Consider the following 25979-nt stretch of genomic DNA (forward strand, 5'->3'; position numbering starts at 1 on the left):
GTTGCCAGTGAGGCTGGGTTGGCGGGAAAAATTAAGCTTTGGCTGGTTTAATTACGTATTTGTTTTTTCCGATTGAGACTTCAGCTACTGATAATAGATACGCTTATAAATATGTTGGGTTTTTGATATAGTCAATTTATGATATCCTGTAGATACTTATATGATTGGTAACCTTTAAATTGACTGGTGAGGAAGGCATTTCCAGTCGATTGAACGTCCCTGTAATGTCTCATCCGAAACTTAACAATTTTTGAGATATTTCAGATTGTAAGGTACACTTTTGAGAATAATTCCGTCGGCCTCTGTAAACCCAAGCACAGTAAATGAAGTGCTCCTTTGATGCACGTGGGTGACGAATGACAAACTTAGGGGACTCCCTAAGTTCGTATGTCCTAGAAGTACCTATACAATATACATAGGAAAGTTTTACAGAATTATTTTACGTACAAAATCCATCATGGTATGTGAGCCAATATGCCACCCCGCCCCGTGTTAAACTATCTCTATAGGAATTTAATGTGTGTGTAACTGTGTAATTTCAAGACATTGAGAGTGGACCGAAATAAAATATAGAAAGTCAGTGTTGTGAATTACTTAATTTAATTTCGCCTTTTGGAATCGACATCTCGCGAGGGCGAAATCACATTTCTACACTCCATATATTACTTATATTATTTTCTATCAATTTCTTTACCTCTCCGCGAAGCGGGTCAAAGGTTTCGAATACGCATTCACTCAACACACAGCGTGATGCGTAGCAGCATGGCGGGGTGCAGGGCTCCCAGAGATAACTTGTCTAAGAGGGTCTCCACCGCAACTTTAGGATACATAAAAAAAACACACTCCATGTTTTACATTCACAAACTCATTTATTCCCCCTCTACTCTTCATCCTCATGAGCCGTGAGGTACCGCACCTCTCCCCCCGCGGCCCGCGCGCGCCCCCGCCGCCGCCGCACTAGCGCCGCCGCGGCCGTCGCTGACACTAACACGACCAGGAGAATGATCAGGGTTGTAGCTGTTGATGAGGATTTTACTGGTTCTGAAAGGAAAGGGGTTTGGTTAGAAAGTACTGAATGACACACGGAGATACTGGACAGCCATGGATGTAGTGGAACGATGATAGAGCGTGGAGAGACTTTCCGCTCGATGGAGCATTGATAGAAAAAAATAAATAGTATCTATCTAATGGTAGCTGTGAGTTGCTATATGAGAAAAGCCCAGGACAGAGTGCTGTGGCGATCCTCGGGATATGCCATAATTACTCCAGCAGTGGAAGATTGTCAATTGGCTTCTTCTTATTGTGTCGGTTACAAGTTACAAATAAGTACATATTAGAGCTAGACTAGAGGTAAAGTCAGTCACCGCGATCAATGGATTAGTTATTCCAGCTCAGCTGTTAGTCGGCAGACAGCCTAGGATACACTAAATCTGTAAGGTACAGTTGATAGCTACTACAATACTGTACGAAACTCCTTTCATGCACATGGGTTGATGGCTTATGATGATGAATGTAAATATTACTACCAACATCATATCATAACTCATAACTTACTAGCATCTTTCTCATCATCAAGTCTTCTATTCTTCGCTTCTTCCACCAGCTGATGATACTGATTGTGGTTCTCTATGGTCCGCGACACGCCGTGGTTATACGTTGTCGCCTTCAGTGTTGTTGTCTGTGGTCTGCTCGTCGTCTTTATAACACCTTTCGTTGTTGTCCGAACTGTACTAGTGCTAGTTACAACTGTTGTAGTTTTATTATCCTTTTGTAAAACCCCTGTGGCGTTGTACATTGGAGTTGTGGATTTGATAACGATTTTGGGAATGACTTTAGTGGTTAGTTTAGTAGTGGAAACGACTCGTTTGGTGGTGGTGGATGGTTTGGCAGTAGATGTGGTTGTAGGGGCAGGGGTTGTTGTAGAAGGTTTAGGGGTTGTTGAAGTGGTGGTTGATACAGTTGTTGAAGGTTCTGTTGTGGTGGTTTGAGTTGTTCCGATGAGTTTCTGCGTCTGTGGCTGCGCGTCGAACACTTCGTTATCTGTTGTGCCATCTGCAAAGACAGATTAAAATGTTAACTAAGTATAAGATAAGAATGTGAAGAAGACCAGCAAATATCGAAATTCGAGATTAGTCTTTTAGAAGTGCTCTTTACAAACCAAGAGGCATGATAATCATAATTCCAAGAGGAGCATTAGAGCCCCAACCCCTTTTTTTCATCTCAGATTTTATATACTTACCTACCCAGAATATAAATTCAAATTCAAATGGTTTAATCGACGTAAAATTTTACAATTATTTGTCGATAGTCATCTACCACCATTTCACAAAGGCCCCGTCATTGAGAAGGAAAGAAATGGCGAAAGAAACTCCTCGAGCATCTTTTCAACTTTTTCCTTATAATCTATTACAATTTTTACTTATATCTAGTACCAACAATTTTACTTAAGTACCTATATCCATTTCATTTTTTCAATAGCCTTAGCTGAGGTGGACAAGACCACGCGTTTTTGTCGTTTAAATAATCATTTATACTATAGTAAGCTTTACTACATAATGTAGCTTTAACATAATTCTTAAATTTTTGCTCAGTAAGGTTTATTGGTTCATTTGATAATTTATTATAAAAACGTATACAGTTCCCCATGAATGATGTGTTTGTTTTCGAAAGTCTGAGTGTGGGGAAAAGCAACCTATTTTTGTTTCTGGTCTCAATACCGTGAGTGGCTCCTACTTTACTAAATGAATTTAAGTTTTTACGAACATACATAATATTTTCATAGATATATTGGCATGGAACAGTTAGTATACCTATTTCCTTAAACGTATCTCTTAATGAAATTCTAGACCCTAATACATATATGGCTCGAATTGCTCGTTTTTGCAGAACAAAGATTTGATTAATGTCAGCCGCTCGTCCCCACAATAGAATTCCGTAAGACATAACACTATGAAAATAACTAAAATACACAAGCCTGGCTGTATCTACATTTGTAACTGTCTAATGGTTCTAACCGCATAAGCTGCAGAACTCAATCTACCGCTTATCCTCTCAATATGGGGTCCCCATTGCAACTTTGAGTCAATTGTAATACCCAGGAATACCGTTTCATTTACTAACTCTAGCTTATCGTTATTCAATGTCAAATATGTCTCTACTTGTCTTACATTAGGCAAAGTGAATTTAATACATTTTGTTTTCTTGGAGTTAAGAGCTAAATTATTTACAGTGAACCAATTAGCAACTATGGAAAGAGTACTGTTTGCATTGTCAAAATTGACTTCTTGTCGCTTCAACTTAAATATAAGTGAAGTATCATCAGCAAACAGTACTATCTCACATAATTTATCTACCCAAAAACGGTAAATCGTTAACATATACAAGAAACAAGAATGGTCTTAAAATCGAGCCTTGGGGAACACCCATACTGACAGGACAGCCAGCCGAACGCACTCCATTTATGTCAACTAGTTGTTGCTCAAGTATGATTCCAATAATGTAAGAGCTTTGCCAGTTAGCCCATAATATTTAAGTTTCATAAGTAGAGTGGCATGATCCACACAATCAAATGCTTTCGATAGATCGCAAAATACACCCACAGCATCAAGACGCTCCTCCCAAGCACTAAATATGTGTTTGACCAACGCGACACCAGCGTCAGTTGTAGATCGACCTTTGGTGAAACCGAACTGTTGGTTATGGAGAAGGCCGTGAATACTAAAGTGCGAAAGCATTTGATGCAGCATAATTTTTTCAAATATTTTTCTCAGTACTGGCAAAACTGATACAGGCCTAAAATTATTGGGATCATTTTTCTCACCAGATTTAAAAAGCGGTATTAGTTTACTAAGTTTCATCAAATCGGGGAATACACCGACCTCAATGCATCTGTTAAAAAGATCAGCCAAGTGGGGTGCTAGGATATCAATAACATGACTAATAACTTTATTATTAGCACGTACAAGTATACTCTTTAATTGGCTCTAGAATGCTCTCAACTCTCAATAAACTCACCAGAGCTGAACATGCAGAGCTCGAAGAAGTCGGGGCAGCACTCTCCAGTCAGGTAGCAGTCGGCGGAGCAGCCGCACGCCGCGCCCCCCGCGCCCGCCTTCGCCCCGCACTGGCCCTGGCACGAGAACCCTGCGGAAAGGGAGTTAGCATCAATTGATGACCTTTTATGATAAATGGACGACCGAATGGCGTAGTGGTTAGTGACCCTGACTAGTGAGCCGATGGTCCCGGGTTCGATTCCCGGCTGGGGCAGATATTTGTTTAAACACAGATATTTGTTCTCAGGTCTTGGATGTGCCCGTAAAATGGCAATAGGCCCGCCCCCTATTACATTGGGACTAACATAACACTCTGGCGAAAAGTGGGTGCAGCAATGCACTTCTGCCTACCCCGCAAGGGAGTACATTAGTACAAGGCGTGAGTGCGTGTGTGTGTGTGTGTGTTTTATGGTAAATAAATAAAGCCTTCTGTTGTGTCATGTCAAGTTATTTGCTTATATTGTGGTCCCTAATACATGGATATAGTAACGTATGTGTTATTCACAATGTGATTATGATATCACCATCACGCAGGCCTTTGTCTCAAAAGTCATAGCGTCGGGGCTCTGTAAGTACTTTTCCTTTTTCTTGGCGTATAGGTGACCACAAAGTAGGTGACAAACACGAGAAACTAGATCGCGTTCTAGGGTTAGCCCCATGCAGCAATCGCAGACCTCCAAGGGTGCACCAGATATACAGGGTGTTGCAAAAAGGGTATACTAAGCCGAAACCTACATGTGTACTGTGTAGCATGTTATATCTAAGCCCGAAAATGAAATCAAAATTTCAAAATTCGTGAAAAAACCCTTTTTGCCGCACCCTGTACATTTACTCGGGGAGGCATCTCTGCACTAGGCTCTTTACATACCCGGGTAGGTGGGCTCGCTGGGCGCGGCGGGCTCGGAGCAGTTCCCGCCCTGCAGCAGCGCCACGTCGTCCACCGCGATGTCGCTCGTGAAGCTGCGCCCGCGGATGCCTTCTAGCACGATCTGGATGTGGACATGAGGGTTAGACTTTATTGTTGCTAAGGCTGATTCACAATATCAATAAGTATGTGTCTTTGTGTGTGATAGACATCCCGCGAATAAAAGCTACAGAAGTTGGAAAACAGGGAGTGATTGATAAGCGCAAAGCAAAACTTGCGTATCAAGAGAATGTCTGAATCCTAAATTAATCGATGAAGAATCGATTTATAAACTAAATTAGCAGACAGCACTACAAAAAAAGAAAATGTGCGAATAGACTCCGCATCACCTAAATAGAGTCCAACACATCTACGCCACAAATTTCACGTCTAAAATTACCTAACAAATCAGACACAAACCTGAAAGTCATCCCCGAAGTCGTTCAACCGTGCCATGTCCTGGAGCCAGTAGTCGCCCTGGTCGCCCCAGCGCTCGAACAGCACGTAGCGCCGCCGCCCCGCCGCCGGCATGGCGAGCAGGTCTGTCAGGGACAGGTTGTCAGGCTTCTGGTATACGCGGAGACCACCGATGGACCTGAGGAGATTGAGTGTTGTAGATAGATAGTGGTGGAATGAGCTTCCTTCTCTTCAAGAGATTCCTGTTAATGATGTCCCTGACTTCATGATTCATTAGGCTGGATTGATCTAGGATACTTGAGGGTTGCAGATAGACTGCTATCATGGTATGAGCCTCCTATTAACATCAGCAGTCCCTGACTACCTATAATACATTAGGCTGGCTTTATTTATTACTGATGTGGGGGGTAAGGGAATCCGGGAAGGTGACGACGAGGAGACGTGAGGGTTGTAGATAGACTGCTATCATGGAATGAACCTCCTAATAACACAGTCCCTGAATACCTTTTAGGCTGTCTTTATCTCGTCCTGATCTGGGGCGTTAAAGAACAGTTTTTAAGAGTGATGACTGTAGTCTGGATTCGATCCGAAATCGGAAAAAAATATTTTCATATACTTCAGTACCCGTATCATGAAAATTCGAACTAACGAATAGAATCGAATGCGAGTGCGACTATTGTCAACTTGACAGCACTTTCGAACACTTTTTACCTTTCGAATGAGTTTCGAAAAGAATGACCACAGAGTACATGATATTATTCTGACAATGACCTATGGAATGATAGCTGTCAAACTTTCGCAAATCTGTACACCGCAATACACCGCCATTTTGTTGTTGACAGGTTGACAGCACTTTCGAATAGACTATCGAATAGAATATGCTGCGGTTTTTCATGATACGGGTACAGTAGTTAAAAGACCTAATCGGCAGCTTCTTCCTTCTTCGTCTTTTCCATCCAAAAGTAGGATTTATCCAAGAATCCAAAACCAACTTTGCTAATTATGTATACTAGGTAAAGGTAGTAAAATGGCTACTTACTGCCCATACATGTGGTAATAGAACGAGAAGCATCCATCCTTGGCCAATGACGCGTTGTAGATCGGAGACAGCAGTCGCGCCGTGTTGTTCTCATCCCGCGACGTACTCTCTATGTACATGTAGTACCCTGAAACCAACATTGTTATTAGTCACTGAAGTGGAGGAAAACCATATCAAGATACTGAAGAATTATTTGAAGTAAGTACCTAGTTACTACCTGGTAATTAGTTGAATGAGTGCTCGTGTGGTGATTAGGAACTTGTAGCTGGTATCCATATAGCCTATAGGATACCTTCTAGCCCTCCCACTGGTCCGAAGACCTTGGATGACGAAGGGTATGGATAGAGTGCTAAACAAAATAGGGAGATTCGGGAGAGTGCTAGAGTCTAAGAGTGAGCTGCTGTAAGGGCTGGAGAGAGCCCTACTGTCTGGCAATGCACTTAAGGGTTTGGCCGGGTTCCGCTCATCTGGCATAATCTTTATTGACCAAAACTCATTTCGCATAACTCGTATGGTCTAAACTTTTTTGGCCGAACCATCACTTTGCCAAGACTTATGTGGCATAAGGCTCGTTTCGTCTAAAACTCTTTAGGCACAATCTTTAAACACCTAAGTTTCGTTTGCTCAAATTTATGTTCGTCTATACCTATGTATAATCTTGTTTCTCCTAATGTTATCTTAATAAATAATATATTAAGTATGTAGTAAATGTACAAATTGTGGTATTTTTCTCCTACATCCCGAAAATCACGATATTGTATGATCAAAAAATCTACAGTTAACGGCCTATATAATTATTACAAACCCCATGAGATCGAAACCTAAAAATAGGTGCGACAACGAGCAAAGCGAGGAGGAGCGTGTTAGGTGCACATGTTCATCAAAACCAAAGCGGAGCGCAGCGAAGCGGAGCGGAGCGTTTTCCAAACAGCGGAAACAATACAAGGCACCAGTTTGCGCTATGTAGGGAGACGCTCCGTCAAAGTTAAAGCCAAACGAATATTATTACTTTGTATAAACCTATGCCATAGCATTATTAGGCTATTCAAGATTTGGCCATACCATTATTAGGCTAAACAATTTTATGCGAAATAACTTTTTACTAAACGAGATTTATGCCATACGATTTTCGGCGTAACGAGACTTTGACCAAACGTTACTATGCAATACGAGATTAGGCAAAAAAATCTTATGCCAAAAAAGGTAGAACCGGTTTGGCCAATAATGACAAAGAATAAAACCTACCAAAGTTCCCTTCCCCCAGGGTGTGGTCATGCGAGGGTCCGGTGTTGAGGAAGGAGCTGGGAGTCTTCCCGTTCAGGCGTCTCCAGTCGAAGTCGTGGGTCTCGTCCTGCTTCCAGCCGCAAAGGTCCGCCGACTCGAAGTCACAGCTCAGCGGTGGCGACGCGTTGCCGTCTGAGGGTTGGATCAGGAAATGTTAAGAACAAATAACCTGGACAGCAAATAATATAACATTTATGTCGAATTGGCGACGTTTAGTGTTTATGTCAAATTCTGTAGCTGATTACAAAACGAGTGCTGCTGAAAATAGTCAGTAACTGGCTGTGTAGTGGCTTGGGCCACTTATAACAGGTTGGTAACCGTTGCGGATTTGCTAGTCTCGTACTTTGTTACTTTCTTCCAAACTAAGTAGGTATAGCGTCCAAAATTGCATAGACCCACTTCAAAGGCTTCAACAGACTACCTCGTATCTTTATAATCTCCTATCAGCAGCGCAGTTTCTTGTAACTATAGGTCCTAAGCGCTGATACCCAGCATTCTACCTGTATACCCCAGTAGCTTCACTCACCGACACAAGCAGGCATGCTGGAGTTCCACCTGGCGCCGTCGCAGTACACCACGGGGGGGCCCTGCAGGCGGAACCCGGGCATGCAGAAGAAGGCGAGCCAATAATATCGGCATTAGATGTATTGCTGCCTTGCTTTGACAGTAAGTATACGGGCAGAAAGAGGCAGACATATATCTGATGTAATGCCGACATAAGCTGCTCCTTCCTGCAACTAGGCATAAGTAGGTCTCTTCTTCTATCTTACCAACGCAACTCGGCATGGTGGAGTTCCACCTGGCGCCGTCGCAGTACACCACGGGGGGGCCCTGCAGGCGGAACCCGGGCATGCAGAAAAAGGCCAGCCACGCGTCGTTGCGGTTGCGAAGCACCACGCCGTTCTCCATCTTGGTGGGGACTTGGCAGCCGCTGCCTGGGGGTTGGGGCGGGTTAAGGGTTTAGTTAAGTTGGGTTTTGGGGAAGCTTTGAAGTTTATGGCTTGTCATTGAGCTAGACAAAAAGACTACTGAGAAGCAAAATTCGTCACAAAATTCCTTCGGGACACTTGGTACGTACAAGTCTCTAATAATTACAATCAGGATAGATTTCGTTGTTTGTGAATAGACTCAAATACTCTTCGACCGATAACTAAAACTCTTTCACGACTAAAAAGCTCCATTTTATAGCTGTATCACAAGATCCAGCTACATAATTTTACAAGAGTGGTATAGTAAACCGAAAAGAGGTGACTCTGGGGATCATTGTGAACAACTTTTGCTCTACGACTTCTGAAACTGGGCAGGTGGACGCTTCGTGGTCCTTTTTGCCACACTGTAGCTACTAAGTAAACCCAACTCACGAACGCAGACGGGCGGCGGTTCGTCCCACTCCCCATCAACACAGGTGGCGTAGCGGTTGCCCACCAGCTCGTACGTGGGGAAGCAGCTGAACTTCACCATCTTGGACCTCATGCGCGCGCGCGTGCGCCCGTGCGCCAGCCGCGGGAACTGGCACTGGAGGGCGGAGGCTGAGGAGTATTCTGCAACAAGGGGGGTGGGGTCAGGGAGTGAAGAACATAGGATGGGTACACTACATAATTCCGAATTACTTTTTTACGAATATGAAAATAACGATTTTTAAAATTTCGAATTTCATAGTTCCGAATAATTCACAATCCCGAATTTTAAGTTTCCGAATAACGAAAATCACGAATAGTTTATAAACGAAATTTCAAACAACACATTTATTAAAATGACGAAAGTCAATTTTCCGAATATTATTATTTCGATGTTTAAAAGTACGATTTTTTATTATATCGAATTGTTAAAATTACGAATCCCGAAGTTTTAATATTCCGAAAATACAAATTCCCGAATGTTTCTTAGTTAACAAGAAATGGTTATATGAATAATGCAGCATAATGCGTATAAAAACAATATTTTTAAGCTATATTATGTGAAACGCTCCGCTCCGCTTCGCTGCGCTTCGCTTTGTTTTTCGATATCTATGTGCACCTAACACGCTCCTCCTCGCTTTGCTCGTCGTCGCACCTATCTTTAGGTTTAGGTCCTAAGGTTTTTAAGTTTAAACACCATAAAAATCCTAGTAATTGTTTTGCTCTAAATTTGAAACGCTCCGCTCCGCTTCGCTGCGCTTCGCTTTGTTTTTCGATATCTATGTGCACCTAACACGCTCCTCCTCGCTTTGCTCGTCGTCGCACCTATCTTTAGGTTTAGGTCCTAAGGTTTTTAAGTTTAAACACCATAAAAATCCTAGTAATTGTTTTGCTCTAAATTTGAAACGCTCCGCTCCGCTTCGCTGCGCTCCGCTTTGTTTTTCGATATCTATGTGCACCTAACACGCTCCTCATCGCTTTGCTCGTCGTCGCACCTATCTTTAGGTTTTGGTTCTAAAGTTTTAAAGACGTTTATGTTTTTTTGTCAAAATCACGAATTATCATATTTCCGATCGGGATTTGACTTTTTCGTGATTATAATAAATCGGTATTTTATTTTTCGTATATTAAAGTAATCGTATTTTTTAACATTCGTATATTTAACAATCGTAATAACAATATTCGTGATTATAATATTCGAAATTATAATTTTCGTGATTATTATAATTCGGTATTTAAAAAAATCGGTATTGCAATATTTCGTAAATGACATATTCGGGGTTATCAAATTCGGAAAAAAGTTTTTCGGAATATTTGGGTGTTCCCACATAGGATATATAGGCAGTCAACCTCCTGGATCTTAAATTGAAAACATAGCGACGTAAACTAACGTTAACGTTGACAGCAGCATAATTACATACAACATACAAAAACAGTATTAATTAGTATCAGCCGGTTTCAGGGTACCCGGGTCGGTATAGTGTGAGTGTATCCATAAAATATTATTTAACAATAGGTGACCGAGCTATGGACGACGGAGACGTTCGCCCGACGCTCGGCTCGGACCCGGCACGGTCTACATGGGATGACTGATACTGTTGCTCATTAAATAATACACCTACGTCCAGAAGTGGACTGCTAAAAGCTGATGATGATTTTATAATAAACAAGGAGCTTTTAGGTCTTGAAAAACATAATTACGTCTTAGATCTGGACCGACAACAGAAGAAACTGTAGACATCAAGAAGAGCTGTGTCCAGTGAATTATAGCGAGGTTCAACAAGCATTTATTTATTTATTTATTTATTTAATATGGCACATCAACAGTACATGTTATAATACACTTACAAAATAGGTTAGATGGGTACTTTTCTGTAACATGTACCAATTACAGATATGCTCAGCACTTATTAGGCATTGTGCAATATGGTCTCATCAGCGATTCTTGTGGTCGAATTTACCATTATTTACCATTATTATTTAGGGTATTAAGTATATTTTTCTGTTCATTGACCAAAAGTTAACGGTCAAAGCCAAAGTATAGGAACATAATGTTATCTGCAGGAAACCCCCAGCCTTCCGTCCGACTCACACTGCGTGGGCGCATAAACTCTCATTACTACACTGTAACTAAGTTGGTATACCGACTATATTGTGCGAGATGTGCTATCCTAACTAATCCTAATCCTAACTAATATTATAAATGCGAAAGTAACTGTGTCTGTCTGTCTGTCTGTTACTCTTTCACGCCAAAACTACAAAACGGATTTGAATGAAATTTGGTATGCTTAAGGTCTAGACCCTGGGAAAGAACATAGGCTACTTTTTATCCCGGAATTCCCACGGGAAAACTTTTTAAGGCGAAGCGAAGCGCGCGGGAACAGCTAGTGCAGCTATATTATATGCTACTACCTATGGTAAAGAAATTCGGAAGATAGGCACCCTGGGTGCTTTTCCAGAGATGTGCCATGCTACGTTGCGATTCAAGGGCGTACCCAGGTAGGGGCAGGGGGGGGGAGCTGCCCCCCCCCCCTAGAAGATAAAATAAACGTAAATTTTCCTGCCAAGTCGGAATTAAAAACGTGTTATCTACTCTTACCTACCTACCTATTTTGTTTTGTATCTTAATCAAACTAATTTAGGTCAACTGGGGTTACTTTGTATTTTTAGATCACTAAAAGTTTTCGAACCCTTACACCCCTGAAGAACTATAGACCGATCTCGCTTTTAAGCCATGTATACAAGCTGTTCTCAAGGGTTATCACGAACCGTCTTGCCCAAAAGTTAGACGAGTTCCAGCCCCCAGAGCAGGCTGGGTTTCGAAAAGGCTTTAGTACAATAGACCACATCCACACAGTAAGGCAGATTATACAGAAGACCGAAGAGTATAATCAGCCTCTGTGTCTATCCTTTGTTGACTATGAAAAAGCCTTCGACTCCATCGAGACCTGGGCAGTTTTGGAATCCTTGCAGAGATGCCAAATCGATTGGCGCTATATCGAGGTGTTGAGATGTCTGTACAATGCCGCTACTATGACTGTCCAAGTACAGGACCACAAGACAAGACCTATCCAACTGCAACGTGGAGTGAGACAGGGGGATGTGATATCTCCGAAACTGTTCACCAATGCATTGGAAGATGTCTTTAAGACGTTGGACTGGAAAGGACATGGCATATGTATAAATGGCGAGTACATGTCACACCTCCGCTTCGCGGACGACATCGTTATTATGGCAGAATCTCTGCAGGAACTCAGCTGGATGCTAAGTGGCCTAAATGCTGCTTCCCGACGTGTAGGCCTCGGAATGAACTTGGACAAGACGAAAGTCATGTACAATGCTCACATCAAACCGGAGCCGGTCGCCGTTGGTGAGGCAACACTCGAAGTTGTGCAAGAATATGTCTACCTCGGGCAGACTATTCGGCTAGGCAGAAGCAACTTCGACAAGGAGGCTGCAAGGCGCATCCAACTGGGTTGGGCTGCATTCGGGAAACTTCGTCACATATTCTCCTCGGCCATTCCTCAGAGCCTGAAGACAAAAGTCTTCAACCAGTGCGTCCTGCCAGTGATGACGTATGGTGCAGAGACGTGGACACTGACGGTAGGACTGGTCCACCGATTTAAAGTCGCTCAGCGTGCTATGGAGAGAGCTATGCTTGGGGTTTCTCTGATGGATCGTATCAGAAATGAGGTTATCCGTCAGAGGACTAAGGTTACCGACATAGCTGTCAAAATATGCAAGCTGAAGTGGCAGTGGGCTGGTCATATCTGCCGAAGAACCGATAACCGTTGGGGTAGACGAGTTCTCGAGTGGAGACCACGAACAGGCAAACGCAGCGTGGGACGCCCTCCTGCCCGCTGGACTGACGACCTTAGGCGGGTGGCGGGTAGTGGTTGGATGAGGAAGGCCGAGGACCGAGTGTTGTGGCGCTCCTTGGGAGAGGCCTATGTCCAGCAGTGGATGATTATTGGCTGATGATGATGATGATGAAAAGTTTTCGGAATAATGGGAGCAAAGGTATGAAAAATTAAATATAAAATTGACTTTAAGAAACTAACGACTATTGAACAACTATTTCTTAACAAATTTAAAGCATTGATTTCTTTGCTGGAATCTTATAAAAGTTTCTTATTTAGTGTCTTAAAAAAATCGTGATTTTGAACGCATTTTCCAGGTTTGAGTCAAATGTGTTTTTAGTATGTAACTATTCAATAGGTAAGCTTTCCGTGAAATAATTATAAACAAACAAAAAACCCGACTGCACGCTAAAAAGATGAAAACAAGCCCCAATGTTAATGGAAAGTATCGCAGGCGGGGACCAGCAGAGGGTTCACCATTTAGCTGAATGTGACTTAGATAGGTGTACCTTGTGTGGCGGTCAAGTTGGTCCCCGCCTGCGATACTTTCCATTAACATTGGGGCTTGTTTTCATCTTTTTAGCGTGCAGTCGGGTTTTTTTATAATGATATTTTTTTATTTGTAACTTTTTGGTTGTTTTTATTTTATGAAATTGTATGTTAGTAGTCATGTTTTAGTTTATTAACATTTTTTATTTCAATAATTTTGATTTTGTGATTTAAATACCTACAATATGCATATTTTTGTAATGTGCTAATCAAGCCCTTTCATTTGATACCCCACACGGCATAGTTGGAAAAATATTATTTTTTCGATCATCACTTTATGTTCTCTAGAGGGCGCTTTATACATTTTAATATAACGTCACATATCCTATAACCATTGCGCAATCAATACGCTTCTAACGATACCTCATACATCAAAATCAATCAAGCCGTTTAGGCTACAGGAGGGAACAAAGAAACAGACATACATACAAACATACAATCGAAAGACATTACCCTCCTCCTTCGGCAGTCGGGTAAAAAATAAGAGACTTTATCCAGTTCATTTTTTTGTGCAATAGTATGGCAGTTAATTTAGCCAAAAGAAACTATTGACGAATTCACAGATGATTTAGTAGAAATCAGGAAAATGCGTCTAATTTTCATGGACGCATTTACTCCATGATAAATCCTAAAAACATTTTTATGAAAAGAACTACCTAAGTACTCCTGTAAAGTGAGTAAGAATGTAGATTTAATAGTGGTGAGTGACAGTTGTGAATAAAATAAAGTAACATCCATACATCCTCTCATTTATATTCTTTAGAAAAATAGTAAGATTGGATCAAATACGGATATTAAACTTAGATATCAATTAAAATATGTGCATGGCAAAACCCATACTCTTCAATAAGTTTAGTGTTCATAAATAGTAAAAATCCTTATCGAGCTGGTTTCAGTGATCGTAACTGATCACTGATCACTGAGGTTAACACATGGCACGGTCAGCCTTGGATGGATGACCGATTTCAAATGGTTCTTTTCTGGACGCTTCCGTGCCTTGGATGGCACGTTAAGCCGTGGGTCCCGGTTGCTGCTTCGGCAGCAGTTGTTAAGCCTAGTCAGAGGCCTTCGGGCAGTTTGAAAAAATCTGACAGTCGGGTTGTACACTAACACTTACCCGACAACTTTAGTGCATTGTACTCAATAAGAAACGGCGATACAAATTTACAGCGAAAAGCGGGTGACTAAAGTCGTGAGCATAATTATGTATGTATTAAAAGGTTGACGATTTCTGTTTTGAGGCAATGCGTTGCAACAATCGCAATAGCCCCATTACGCCTAACGTATTTACCCCAAGACTTTTATCAAACATAAAAAAATTTACATCATTCATTCATCAAATAAAGCTATTTCATTGAAAATTTGTGTCTATATAAGTAGCCCAATGACTATTGTTTAGAATACCTACTGAATAAAATCAATTGATAAAGAAAACTTTAGATTCACATTTTCAATCACCACAAAATGACTGAATACTTGGATAATATTATGTTGACTACAACACCATCTGTCTGCAGTTCATGTAAAGTATTTAGTTTAAGCCACCGTAACTAGATGGCATTTTTCAATATTGATAAGCCGTTTTCAAATAGGATCGAAAAGATTAATTTGGCCCGTAGACGCAATTGGCCTAGTTGACCTTAATAAAAGTCAATTTTCATGATTTTTGTTTCAATATACCCGACCGACCATCATCTCAAGAGCTGCCCCCCCCTAGCTGAAATCCTGGGTACGCCCTTGTTGCGATTGATATCCAACAATCATAAATAGGTACTGTTTGGTCCACATATCACTGGTGGAAACATATTTCTTTCTTCACCATCAGCACAGCATTGCAGGTCAATGGTAGTCTCCGCAAAGGCATCCTGATTACCCCTGCCGAGTACAATGGTGAGACAGTATCCTCGGCCAATGCTCGATCAAGCTAAGGTACTTACGTCTATTCCAAAACCTGCCTAATCCGGTTTGTGGATTTTTTTCACGTACATATGTGGCACTATCTAAAAGAAAGGAGTAAAAAATCTAGTTAGGTATCGTTAGGTCGCATGATGAAATAGACTTTTGTATACTTTCGTACCGCCTAAATAAATGTAATATCGTTAGGTACAAAGATGAATAGGTTTCGCATATAAGATATACCTACATGTATGTGGATAGAATATCCTACCACCCTAATTCCAACACTTTTAATACCTACCCAATAAATAATAAAATTGCCGGTAGCAGGTGAAAATACATAACTTACTTAGGTAAGGAACGGATGGATAAGGATTAAGTGCTTCGTCTTTAGTTGGTAAGTACGTTACTTGGTGCATAACTGTATACCGCGCGATACTGTTGACATTTTGCCAGGCATTAGAAAATTGTTTTCCCATAAATTAATATAAAAATGATTTAAAACTTACGTGAACTTAGGGTACTAATAAAAATTAACAACACTAAACACTTGGTAACCATTTTAGCTAGTAACACTTATATACACTTTTATTAAACCTTTAAAACACTAGTAAAATAAAAAATAAAAGCTTGACTAGCCACTAACTGCTTGCATTTAAAATGATAAAAATTAGTGATATTTATGCCATTTGCTTCCGGTCAAAGATTAAAACCGGTCGACAGAAGAGACGAAAGTTTTGGAATGACTAACTACATCTAATACTGTTGCACCGACCACATCCACAACAGATATCAGTATATTGGATACTTACTTGTCCTGTTGGCAAGCAAGAAGACCACTTTTTTACTATACCTAATTATGTTTACACAAATAAAGCAATTAGTTAATTCGACCGAAGTAATTAATAATACTGGAACTCATTAACAATGTAAACAAAACAGTGGTTTTGAAAATATGGATGAGTAACGTAGTAAGTAAGGATACGTAAAGTAAGTAACTACACATAATTATAAATTACTACTTACCTACAAACTTGATGATTAACTATATCATTTTTACGAACACATTCACTGAAATTTATAAAAAATTACCCTACGCCCATAGAACTACGTCTAAATTGGGTCGCCTCGTTGATCAAACCAATCGTCCCTTCTGTGTTTCTGCGGGCATTTTAATCTTTGCCAAACGGGATGCAAGAAGCATTATCAAAAAGGATGCGCTTCCTATACGATTCATTTTTACTATCAACATGGAATTCCACCAGATTAGACATCTATTGACACACGGAAGGACTGAGTGGGTGGCTACCCATCCAAGCCAGGTCCAGTGCCTATGTTGCTGAACCTATGGTCATAGAATAGTAGCATCCAACAGGAGACCAGGGAGGTAGGAAATGGACCAATCTGTTTAGGTGCTTAAGTAACGTAGGCTCATGAAGTGTATGTCTTATCATTAACTATTTTAGTAGAGGGTTTTAACTAATTTATTTATTGTTAAACAAGCGATAAGGGACTATTCTTTAAAAAGGATGAATCATAAATATTCGGTTGACTAATTTAGTTTTGGGAAATGGAAATATGGGATAGGTACCTTAATAGGTAACTACCGACTTAGATACCTAAACTTTTGATAAATGGTAGAATCTTATTATTTACATAAGATTGTTATAGGGATGGTTATGAAGTTGGTGATTGATGGTGGATAACTTATCAAATTAGACCCCATTGGTAGGTACTTAAACAATACATACATCTACCACCACCATAGCTTATTAGCGTTTAGGAAGTTACCTACCTACTAATGTCTAATAAAAATATTATTCCTATTTTGACGGATGAGTGCTATGAATATCAGCAGCTGCAGTAGGTATACAGTATAAAAGTATAATACTTATAGGTATTACTTTGTTAACCCCTGTCGTAAAAATAAGGTTTGTAAAATAAAATGTCTGGGTAGGTATCTCCTTGTGTCCACATCTGTCTGTGGCAGGGTGGCATCGTAGCTCCCAAATGGCAGTTTTGTTAAGGGTCAAAGGACTCATAGGTATGTTACCCTGAGTGTTCTACCCGATGTTTCATGAAAACCCGTTCAGCCGTACAAAACTTATGTATACCTACGACGTTTAGTGTTGAATGAACTTGAATGTCGGGGGTTTTTAACGTTACTTGGTTAGGATAATACATCGTGCATACCCGGAAATGTACTTTTACAGTTTATCACTTGACGACATGAGTTCACTCTACTCAACTGGGCAAAACCGGAGGCAAAACTTTTTATCATGAAATGAAAAATGAAAATGAAAATGAATTGAGTTACACATCTCCCATTTTCAGCACGAAGAGTTTATACGAGGGGTGGTGACTTGGTAATAATGATAAGTAGGTACAAAAATCTAACTTCAAAGGTCAGAATAATTATCTTTGTCGCGTTTATAATTTGTCTTCATGATTACGTCTTGAACGCAGCCAGAGCTGCCAGAGTGACAGCTATCAGATTTGTCAATGTCAAATGTCACAAAGTTGACTTGTCAAACAGTAAAATCAACAACAAAAGCCAGCCACTGTTGTTAATTTTTTGCCGAATTATTTAATTTATTTAAACTTGTGTGTATAATGTGAAACTAAATAATTCCATAAACTGAAAAATGAATACAGATCGAGTATACTCCAGAACTGAGTTCTGTAACTGCTGCCTTGTCGAAGTGGACACAAACAAGCGTTTAACACCCCATACTTTACAAAACGAACTGTTTAAATCAATAATAGAGGTAAATATTTAAGCTTACTATACCACTGGCGCTTACGACGTAAAATAAAATATCTTTAACTCACAGAACAATACAAATATTCATATTTCCAGCACTATAAGGACTTATGGAGGATGCTATCAGAATCTGTTTTTCTTCTCCATAACTCATAGTATCTAACCATTTAAATTCTATGAAGGTTATATGATGACGACCGAATGGCGTAGTGGTTAGTGACCCTGACTACTGAGCCGATGGTCCCGGGTTCGATTCCCGGCTGGGGCAGATATTTGTTTAATCACAGATATTTGTTCTCGGGTCTTGGATGTGCCCGTAAAATGGCAATAGGCCCGCCCCCTATTACATTGGGACTAACATAACACTCTGGCGAAAAGTGGGTGCAGCAATGCACCTCTGCCTACCCCGCAAGGGAGTACATTAGTACAAGGTGTGAGTGTGTGTTTTTTTTTTTTTTTTTTTGTGTGTTATATGATGTGTGTTTTTCTTTATTTTCAGGAAAGAACCATAATTCTCTGCAGTCTGTGTAAACGATTGGCCCAAAACGTTGAGTGTTTTCTACAAAATGTTGAAAATGTACAGAAGCTTTTCATGGGTGTCAATTCTGTAAGATATTAGTTTGTATTACTCACATACCATTATTTCCAGTAGTGTAGTACTCATTTTGGTTGAGGCTCCACTCCCACTCACTAAATTAGTCCTGGCAGAATACCAGCGCTGTGATTATTAATTAATTATAATCATAGTATAATGCTGAGTCAGAACCCTTTTGCTAACATGATAAATACAGATGTTGCTTATCTATCTGTCAGTCTCATATTAATGTTGTGTGTTAAACTTAATGTTAGTAATCTTGCTGTGTAACCTATGTATGTGTTGTGTTAAGTAAATAAATAACTTATCTATCTATCTGTCTATCTATCTATCTATCTATTCACCATAACATTATCTCTTAGTAAATCTATAAGTAGGTAAGTATATTAGTAAAGTAAAACATTACAAAATTATTCAGAAATTCACATTGACTATTACTATTTTCAGATTGACAGAATATCACTGGAGACCGCCAGAATGTACTTTCAGCCAGCGCTCACACTGTCAACAGAGACATTGCCTCCGGTGGAGGTGGGTGCGGAGTCTGCCGAGGGTGACCTAGGGATCCTGGGGTACCCTGGGTGCGTGGTGCTCTGCAGTGGAGGCACTATGCGAGGGAAAGTGAAGGAGGAAGTGGACTGCAAGGAAGAGAGTGACTGTGGAAATGGCGGAGATGACTTTTATGAAGCTGGTAGGTTTGTGATGACATGATTGTTGGTTGTTGTTATAATGGAAATAGGTACTTAAAGCTACTTAACTACTTATAACTTATTAAATATAGTAATTCCTATTCCAGATCACAGCAGTAATTACATAAAAGAAGAGGACTTTTCTGCAATATTGAAAGGAGAAATTGAAGCTGCTGAGAATAGTCATAAAAAGAAAAAGAAACTAAAAAAACATAAGAAATCAAAAGTTAAAAGAAGAAAAACAGGAGCAAAAAAAGGTATTGATTTTGAGGATAAAATATGGGGAACATGGATATTTATAAAATTAGATTAGATTACATGGAGACCAAGGCTGGAGGGTTTTTGACATAATCTCAATGCTTGGAAGGCATCTTGTTAATACCCATACACAACACACACAAGACATAAATTTTACATCCAAGAATCTAGAACAAAAATATGAAATACTTAAATTACATAAAATATAATTATATTTGGACTATTTTCATATTTCAGATGCTGACAAACTGGAAATTCTGTACATAACAAAAGAACAATCTATTCAAGAGCTGAAAGAAATGTGTCTAAACAACACAAAGTTCCTAAATTCGCCGTTAAAATGTATGGATTGTGCTAAGGGTTTTGCGGCAAAGTCTACTTTCGACGCACACATGGCATTACATTCAGAGGTTGGTGATAGAATTATTATGACACGACTTTATGGACTGATTTCAAATAACGAATGGCGGCGATACTCCATTTTTGAATGTATGGTAAAGAGCATTCTGAGCGCGTCTTTGTCGCAATGGACCAATAGTAGCCGAGCGGCATAGCGCGCACCAATAACATTGCGTGGTTTCGTCGTGATTCCACCTGCGCCTCACCCAAAAGAATACTTTCATAAAATACTCTCCTAAGATGGCTTTTTCATGTTTCAGAGCAATGGTAGTTATGTATGTGATATCTGCGGGCAGCGACGGAGCACCCCCGACCAGTTCAACGCACATTACAAGACACACACTATGTACGCTATCTTGTTTCTTATTTTACTAACGAGTGTAATATGTGTTGATTTGAATTTTGATTTATTAAATTCTTAGAGAGTTAATCAAAATTAGTTAATTTTCCGCTGGTGAAGAATGCCTATGACCAGTGCAGCAGTGGATGACAGCTAGTTTTAGTTTTATTTATTCGGTAAACAAGTTAGCTTTTAATTAATATGTGGAGGTATCTATCTAGTGATGATCTTTGTAATTTATAGTGTTAGTGACAAACGTTGCTAAATGCTAAAGCTAAATTTAATCTGAGTTAGTCTTAGTCACCTTGGTGAATAGATTATGCAGTGAAATAACCCTGCCTCGGTGCACCAAAGGTATTCAATGAACAGGCGATTCCTCACTCAAGGAGGCTCCCTTCATACACTCATGTTGTTGATGATGATGAAAGTATTGCCCGATGATGCAAATGTTGGCTGATAATGATGACGACTACTCCTCTTCCAGCCGCTACCGCTGCGTATCCTGCGGCACAACTCGAGCGGCGCGGCACTCGGTGCTCGACCACCACGCCCGGGACCACGGCGGCACCGCCACCTACAAGTGTGCACACTGCCCGAAGATCTTCCTGTGAGTTGGCGCTTGAGTGTGAAGTGTGTTGGATTGGATTTGCGTACATAATATGAATTGTGTAGGCACTCGGTGCTCGACCACCACGCTAGAGACCACGGCGGCGCCACTGCAACGTATAAGTGCCCGCACTGCCCGAAGATATACCTGTGAGTTGGCTTGAGTGACAAGTGTGTTGGATAGGATTTGCTTGTAATAGACGTTGAAAGTGAAATTAAAAATGCTTTTTTTGTATTTTCACTATCTTTTCTGCCAGCTCCGCGTCGTCCTATAAGGTTTGCCATGGGAATTCTGGGATAAAAAGTACCTAATATACTTCCTCTTAAAACATACTATTTTTTTTTTTTTTTTTCACTATACAAGCTATCTAGGACTTTTATTTACATAATTGATATAATTTACAATTACAAACTAAACTACCTATATATTATACAAACTAAACCTATGTACATAACTAAAACTATATATAGAAGAGACCTTCTAAGCCTGGTCCCTGTGGGAGGGTTCCCAACACGCTGGCGACATTGCCCTACTATTTTATAAAAAAATTGCAACAAAATGCTAGTGGGTGCTTTTTGGCGCTCGCTCTGGGCAGCAATAATTTAAGTTATTCTCTATCTTTTGTACTTCCCATCTCCTGTACCTAGGTAAGGTTAAAGATTAGTAGGTAGACTTATTACTAGCGTAAGCGTAAAGATCGGGCCCATCCGCTCTAGAAAATGACACCATCGCGTTGGCCCTAAAATCTAATAAATCTGTCATAATTTGTAAGAATTATGGCCAACGCGCTGCGCGCTGGTGTCATTTTATTTTGAGAAAACGTTCTGACGGGCGTATCCTTCCTTTTGAATTCATTGACCAAGGTAAATTCTTGTTGTCAGTGTGTCAAATAAATGTTCCTATTATCTTTATAATATCTAATTTTGTTTCCCTTCCCAGTCTAGAGCACGCGCGCAAGAAACACTGTGCGTACGCACACGGCGGCGAGCGCAGAGTCACCTGCGACTACTGCCAGAAGAACTTCGCGAGCAAAGTCGTGTTGAGGACGCATATGCAGAAGTAAGTGCTAGGTAACAGATGACCGGGTTGCTAACGCCCAAAAAGTAACAAAATACAGGGGCAGTTAGCGACTGCCCAATCATTGCGGTGATAAGCCTGAATGACGCTACACGGGCTCGTTATCGACTTAGATAAACTTAACTATATCGCTATATCTATAGGAAGAGCGGAGTCTCCTGGCACAGGTGTTTGTAATACTTAAAAGGAGGCTTCAGCAACTAGCATTTAAGCATATTTTTGGTTAACGTAAATAAACAATTTTGAATTTGAATCGCTATTAGCCATAAATTCAGCGCTGTGATTGGTGAAACGTGCATTAAACGAGTTGTTCGACGTCGATAACGAACCCGTGTAGCGGCCACTAGTCTAGCTTGTGTTTGACATCGACACGACAAGAAGAAGCATTTTATCTATCATTTTTTTTTCTTATTCCCAGTCGCCACTCCACCGAAAGCGGCGTAGAGCCGTGTGCGCGGACACACGAGTGTGAAACGTGCGGGAAGGCATTCCGCGCGCTCTCCACTCTCAACTGCCACCGGAAGGCGCACTCTGACGAGAAACAGTACTACTGCGTCGAGTGTAACAGGTAGGAAAGTACAGTCTGGGGTAAGGAAACATGACCCCTGTAAGAATTGTGACTCCCGCTCTGTGAAGAGTCAGGGTTGTAAACCCCACTCTGCGATTAATATATCTTGATAATACATTGTTTTATGCCAGGATGTGAAATAATGAAATATTATGTTATCCCCTAGGCCACTAATTTAATTTTTATATCCTTATTTCAGAACCTTCAAGTCTGCGTCCAGTTTATCGACGCACTTGACTACAACAAACATACACGTGAAATATAAAGAACACAAGTAAGTATTTACACATTTTATCTAATGTTTAAACAAAAGAACCCATCTGATAAATGACAATTAAAAATAATGGACACCGAAACATTTTGATATGAGGGCGGAATGTGGAAATACTGTTAACTTTTCGACACGTTGCCAACTGCATCATCATGTCTTCCACTGCCAACTTGCACCTTTATCTCTCGGCTTGAACCTTGTATATGTCGCAGGCATCTCATCGAAAAATGATCTGGGTGTTTAGGCGACTACGTGGCATCGCGGACTTAAAAATCTTAAATATGTTGTATTACGCCCTCTGCTACTCTTTAATAAATTATTGCATTTCGGTTTGGGGCGGCTGTTGTAAAACGTTCATTAATAATAATAATAATAATAATGTCCTCCTAGCCGAATTTCGACTACGGCGGCCAATCTCAATTGAGATCAGCCATCTACGCAGGAGTAGATTATAGTGCCCAAGTGTGTGCGCAGTACACAGGAGCACTCTCTGTTCCATCACTCTCATAACCCAATGGGACGGATTGACCGACACGACTGGAGAGAGCTAGGCGCAGGACCGACTGCTTTACATGCCCATCCGACAGCATGGATCGTTTCACTGTTTCGGACATCAGGTGATCAGCCTTCTATGTCCTAACCAAACTTAGAACCACAATTTAGAAACACAAATTGATGGTCCCACCCGGGAATCGAACCCGGGACCTCTGGGTCATGAAGCGAAGCTTCTACCACTAGACCACAGAGGCAGGCAAAACGTTCATTATCCAACTAGAACGAGCACAGAGATCAGTACTAAAAGTAATGACTTCCAAACCATTTAGGTATCCAACAAATCTTTTGTATTCAACATGTAAAGTCCTCACAGTCCGACAAATTTTTATTTACCATACTATAGTAAATCACCATCTTATTGTCCCATATGATAAAACATTATTTGTTTCTGCTCGTCGTAACTACAAAATTTGTAATGTCCCCCCAACTCGAACGAGTTACATTCAGAAACAGCATTATTTCCTGGCTCCTTTTCTCTACAATAAGCTAAATGCAGTAGTTAAGTTCTATTCCATGACCTACACAAAATGTAAAAAGGCTCTTTTGGATCATCTTCTGACTTTAAACTACATTGAAACAGAATCACTTATATTGACATGTACATAATCTTTTTTCAAAGTTTTTTTAAACCTAATTATACTTAACTGAATCTCATCCCAAACTTTAAAAATTCTCCATTGTCATCAGCAAATCCAGTCGTTTTTCGTTATATAACTTATATTTTCTTATTGTACCTATTTACCATTTAACTTTATTTTGTTATACGTGTAAGACGCCTAGATTTATATAAACCTGCTAAGAGGAAACTGGCGTCCATAACACAGGACACACACCTACTATGGAAGCCATGTAACCAATAAAACATTATTAAGTATTACTTTTAAGGTGTCAGTTTGTTAAGTTGGTTAAATAAATACTTTTTTCATTTTTCATTTTTCATCTGGTTTAATCTCCTGTTTGATTGAACCACTAGCCCGTTCATTGGATGGCGCTATTCAGTTGTATGACTAAGGAAAACTCGTCAAGTCGTTGATTGTAACGTTCGACGTCTTGACTGAACGTCATTCAGCGGAATCGTTGAATGGGATATACGAGTAGTATGTAATTTTGTATAATGTCTGGTTAGGGTGAACATGACCAGACAAGAGTCAACAAAAAGACTATGTTACAAAGATCTTATTTCACAAATTAACTAAACAATAACAATAAACGTACCTTCATATTGTTCATATTGCTCTCATCAGATACGCATGCGAACTCTGTGACCGTCGCTTCACGGTGCGGCGCGACCTGGACCGACACGTCAACAGCGTGCATCTCAATCTGAAGCCACACCAGTGCGATAAGTGCGAGAAGGTAAGTTGGGTGGCTTTCTCTCTCTCAGTCTTATTATTATTAGGGCTGATTTTTCAATAGTCAGTTAAGGGTTATCTGATGAATAAAATTGTTGCTGTCACTGTCTTATACCAACATTCAGACATGAAAGTATCAGAATTATTTCCTAGATTACATTTATCTGGCCATTGAAAAATCAGCCCTAAGTAAATTAGATAATTTACGGGATCGACTTCGTCGATACATGTCAATGGAAGAATCCTTCTGATCGATGGTTATTGCTTGTGGTAAACAGTAGCCAGGCGCAATAGCAATTTGCTTATAAGGGTTTTTATACAAAGGTTTCTCACACTGCGTTTCCCTCCTTTATGACAATACACCATTTTCCTTCCTTTCTTTACACATGTTACATTTAATCTCCAGGCCTACGTGGACCGCTGGAGCCTCCGCGTGCACCAGCGCCTCACGCACGAGGGCCTCCGCCGCCCGCCCCGCTACCCCTGCGCGCTGTGCGGCCGCGTGTTCGACGTGAGTAAGCGTCAAAAAGCACCAGCTCAGCATGTGCTGTAGACAATAACTGGCCTGATAAGCACGAAGCCGAGCTATGTCACTCAATCGCTATTCGTCGTAGGCTTAAATATCATAGAAGTTATAAGACTACTTGTAACCTTCATTTCATCCACCTAAATTTGTACCTACCTTGTGGCTTAATTCATATGCGTCCGCGGAAATTTTATAGGTAAAAGTCGGAACCGCCCCACTATTAAAAAACCCGTTTCACACAATTGCATGTAATTTCATGGTAGATATTAACATTTACAGGTAGCTTTATAACATTTCCCGCCTATAATAAAACGTTTTTCTTCAAATCAGACATTTACTGTACCCTTTCACCCCCAGCGCAACCAGATCCTCAAGTCCCACATGCGCACGCACACCGGCGAGCGGCCCTACCAGTGCGCGCAGTGCCCCGCCGCCTTCGCGCAGTCCGCCAGCCTGTGGACGCACAACAAACTTATACACCTCAAGACTACGCGGAAGGGGTTGAGGAAGAAAGAAGCGGTTTGAAAGCAGTGGGTCAAACTTGGGTTGGGAGGTCAATGTTGGGTTTTCGGGTCAAAGA

The 25979-nt window shown here is 40.6% G+C and overlaps 2 protein-coding genes across 2 annotated transcripts; one reads left to right on the forward strand and one right to left on the reverse strand.

Moving 5' to 3' along the window:
• Window positions 1-855: 855 nt before the first annotated feature.
• LOC105386497 (MAM and LDL-receptor class A domain-containing protein 1) lies at window positions 856-16065 on the reverse strand. The gene is made up of 11 exons (XM_048631058.1): window positions 15908-16065; window positions 15440-15502; window positions 9058-9237; window positions 8467-8631; window positions 7658-7828; window positions 6413-6539; window positions 5377-5551; window positions 4921-5041; window positions 4015-4143; window positions 1555-2052; window positions 856-1041 (listed from the first exon to the last, which is right to left on the reverse strand). The coding sequence occupies exons 1-11, from the start codon at window positions 15957-15959 to the stop codon at window positions 881-883; spliced, it is 1842 nt and encodes a 613-aa protein (XP_048487015.1). The 5' UTR covers window positions 15960-16065; the 3' UTR covers window positions 856-880.
• A 1847-nt stretch (window positions 16066-17912) lies between these two features.
• LOC105386525 (zinc finger protein ZFP2) lies at window positions 17913-25927 on the forward strand. Its single transcript, XM_048631086.1, has 13 exons — window positions 17913-18166; window positions 18662-18769; window positions 19205-19448; window positions 19554-19703; window positions 19942-20114; window positions 20364-20449; window positions 20928-21050; window positions 21990-22109; window positions 22546-22695; window positions 22895-22969; window positions 24766-24877; window positions 25280-25384; window positions 25757-25927. The coding sequence occupies exons 1-13, from the start codon at window positions 18044-18046 to the stop codon at window positions 25922-25924; spliced, it is 1737 nt and encodes a 578-aa protein (XP_048487043.1). The 5' UTR covers window positions 17913-18043; the 3' UTR covers window positions 25925-25927.
• Window positions 25928-25979: the final 52 nt, after the last annotated feature.

Source organism: Plutella xylostella, chromosome 27, assembly GCF_932276165.1.
Source record: "Plutella xylostella chromosome 27, ilPluXylo3.1, whole genome shotgun sequence".
Lineage (NCBI taxonomy): Eukaryota > Metazoa > Arthropoda > Insecta > Lepidoptera > Plutellidae > Plutella > Plutella xylostella.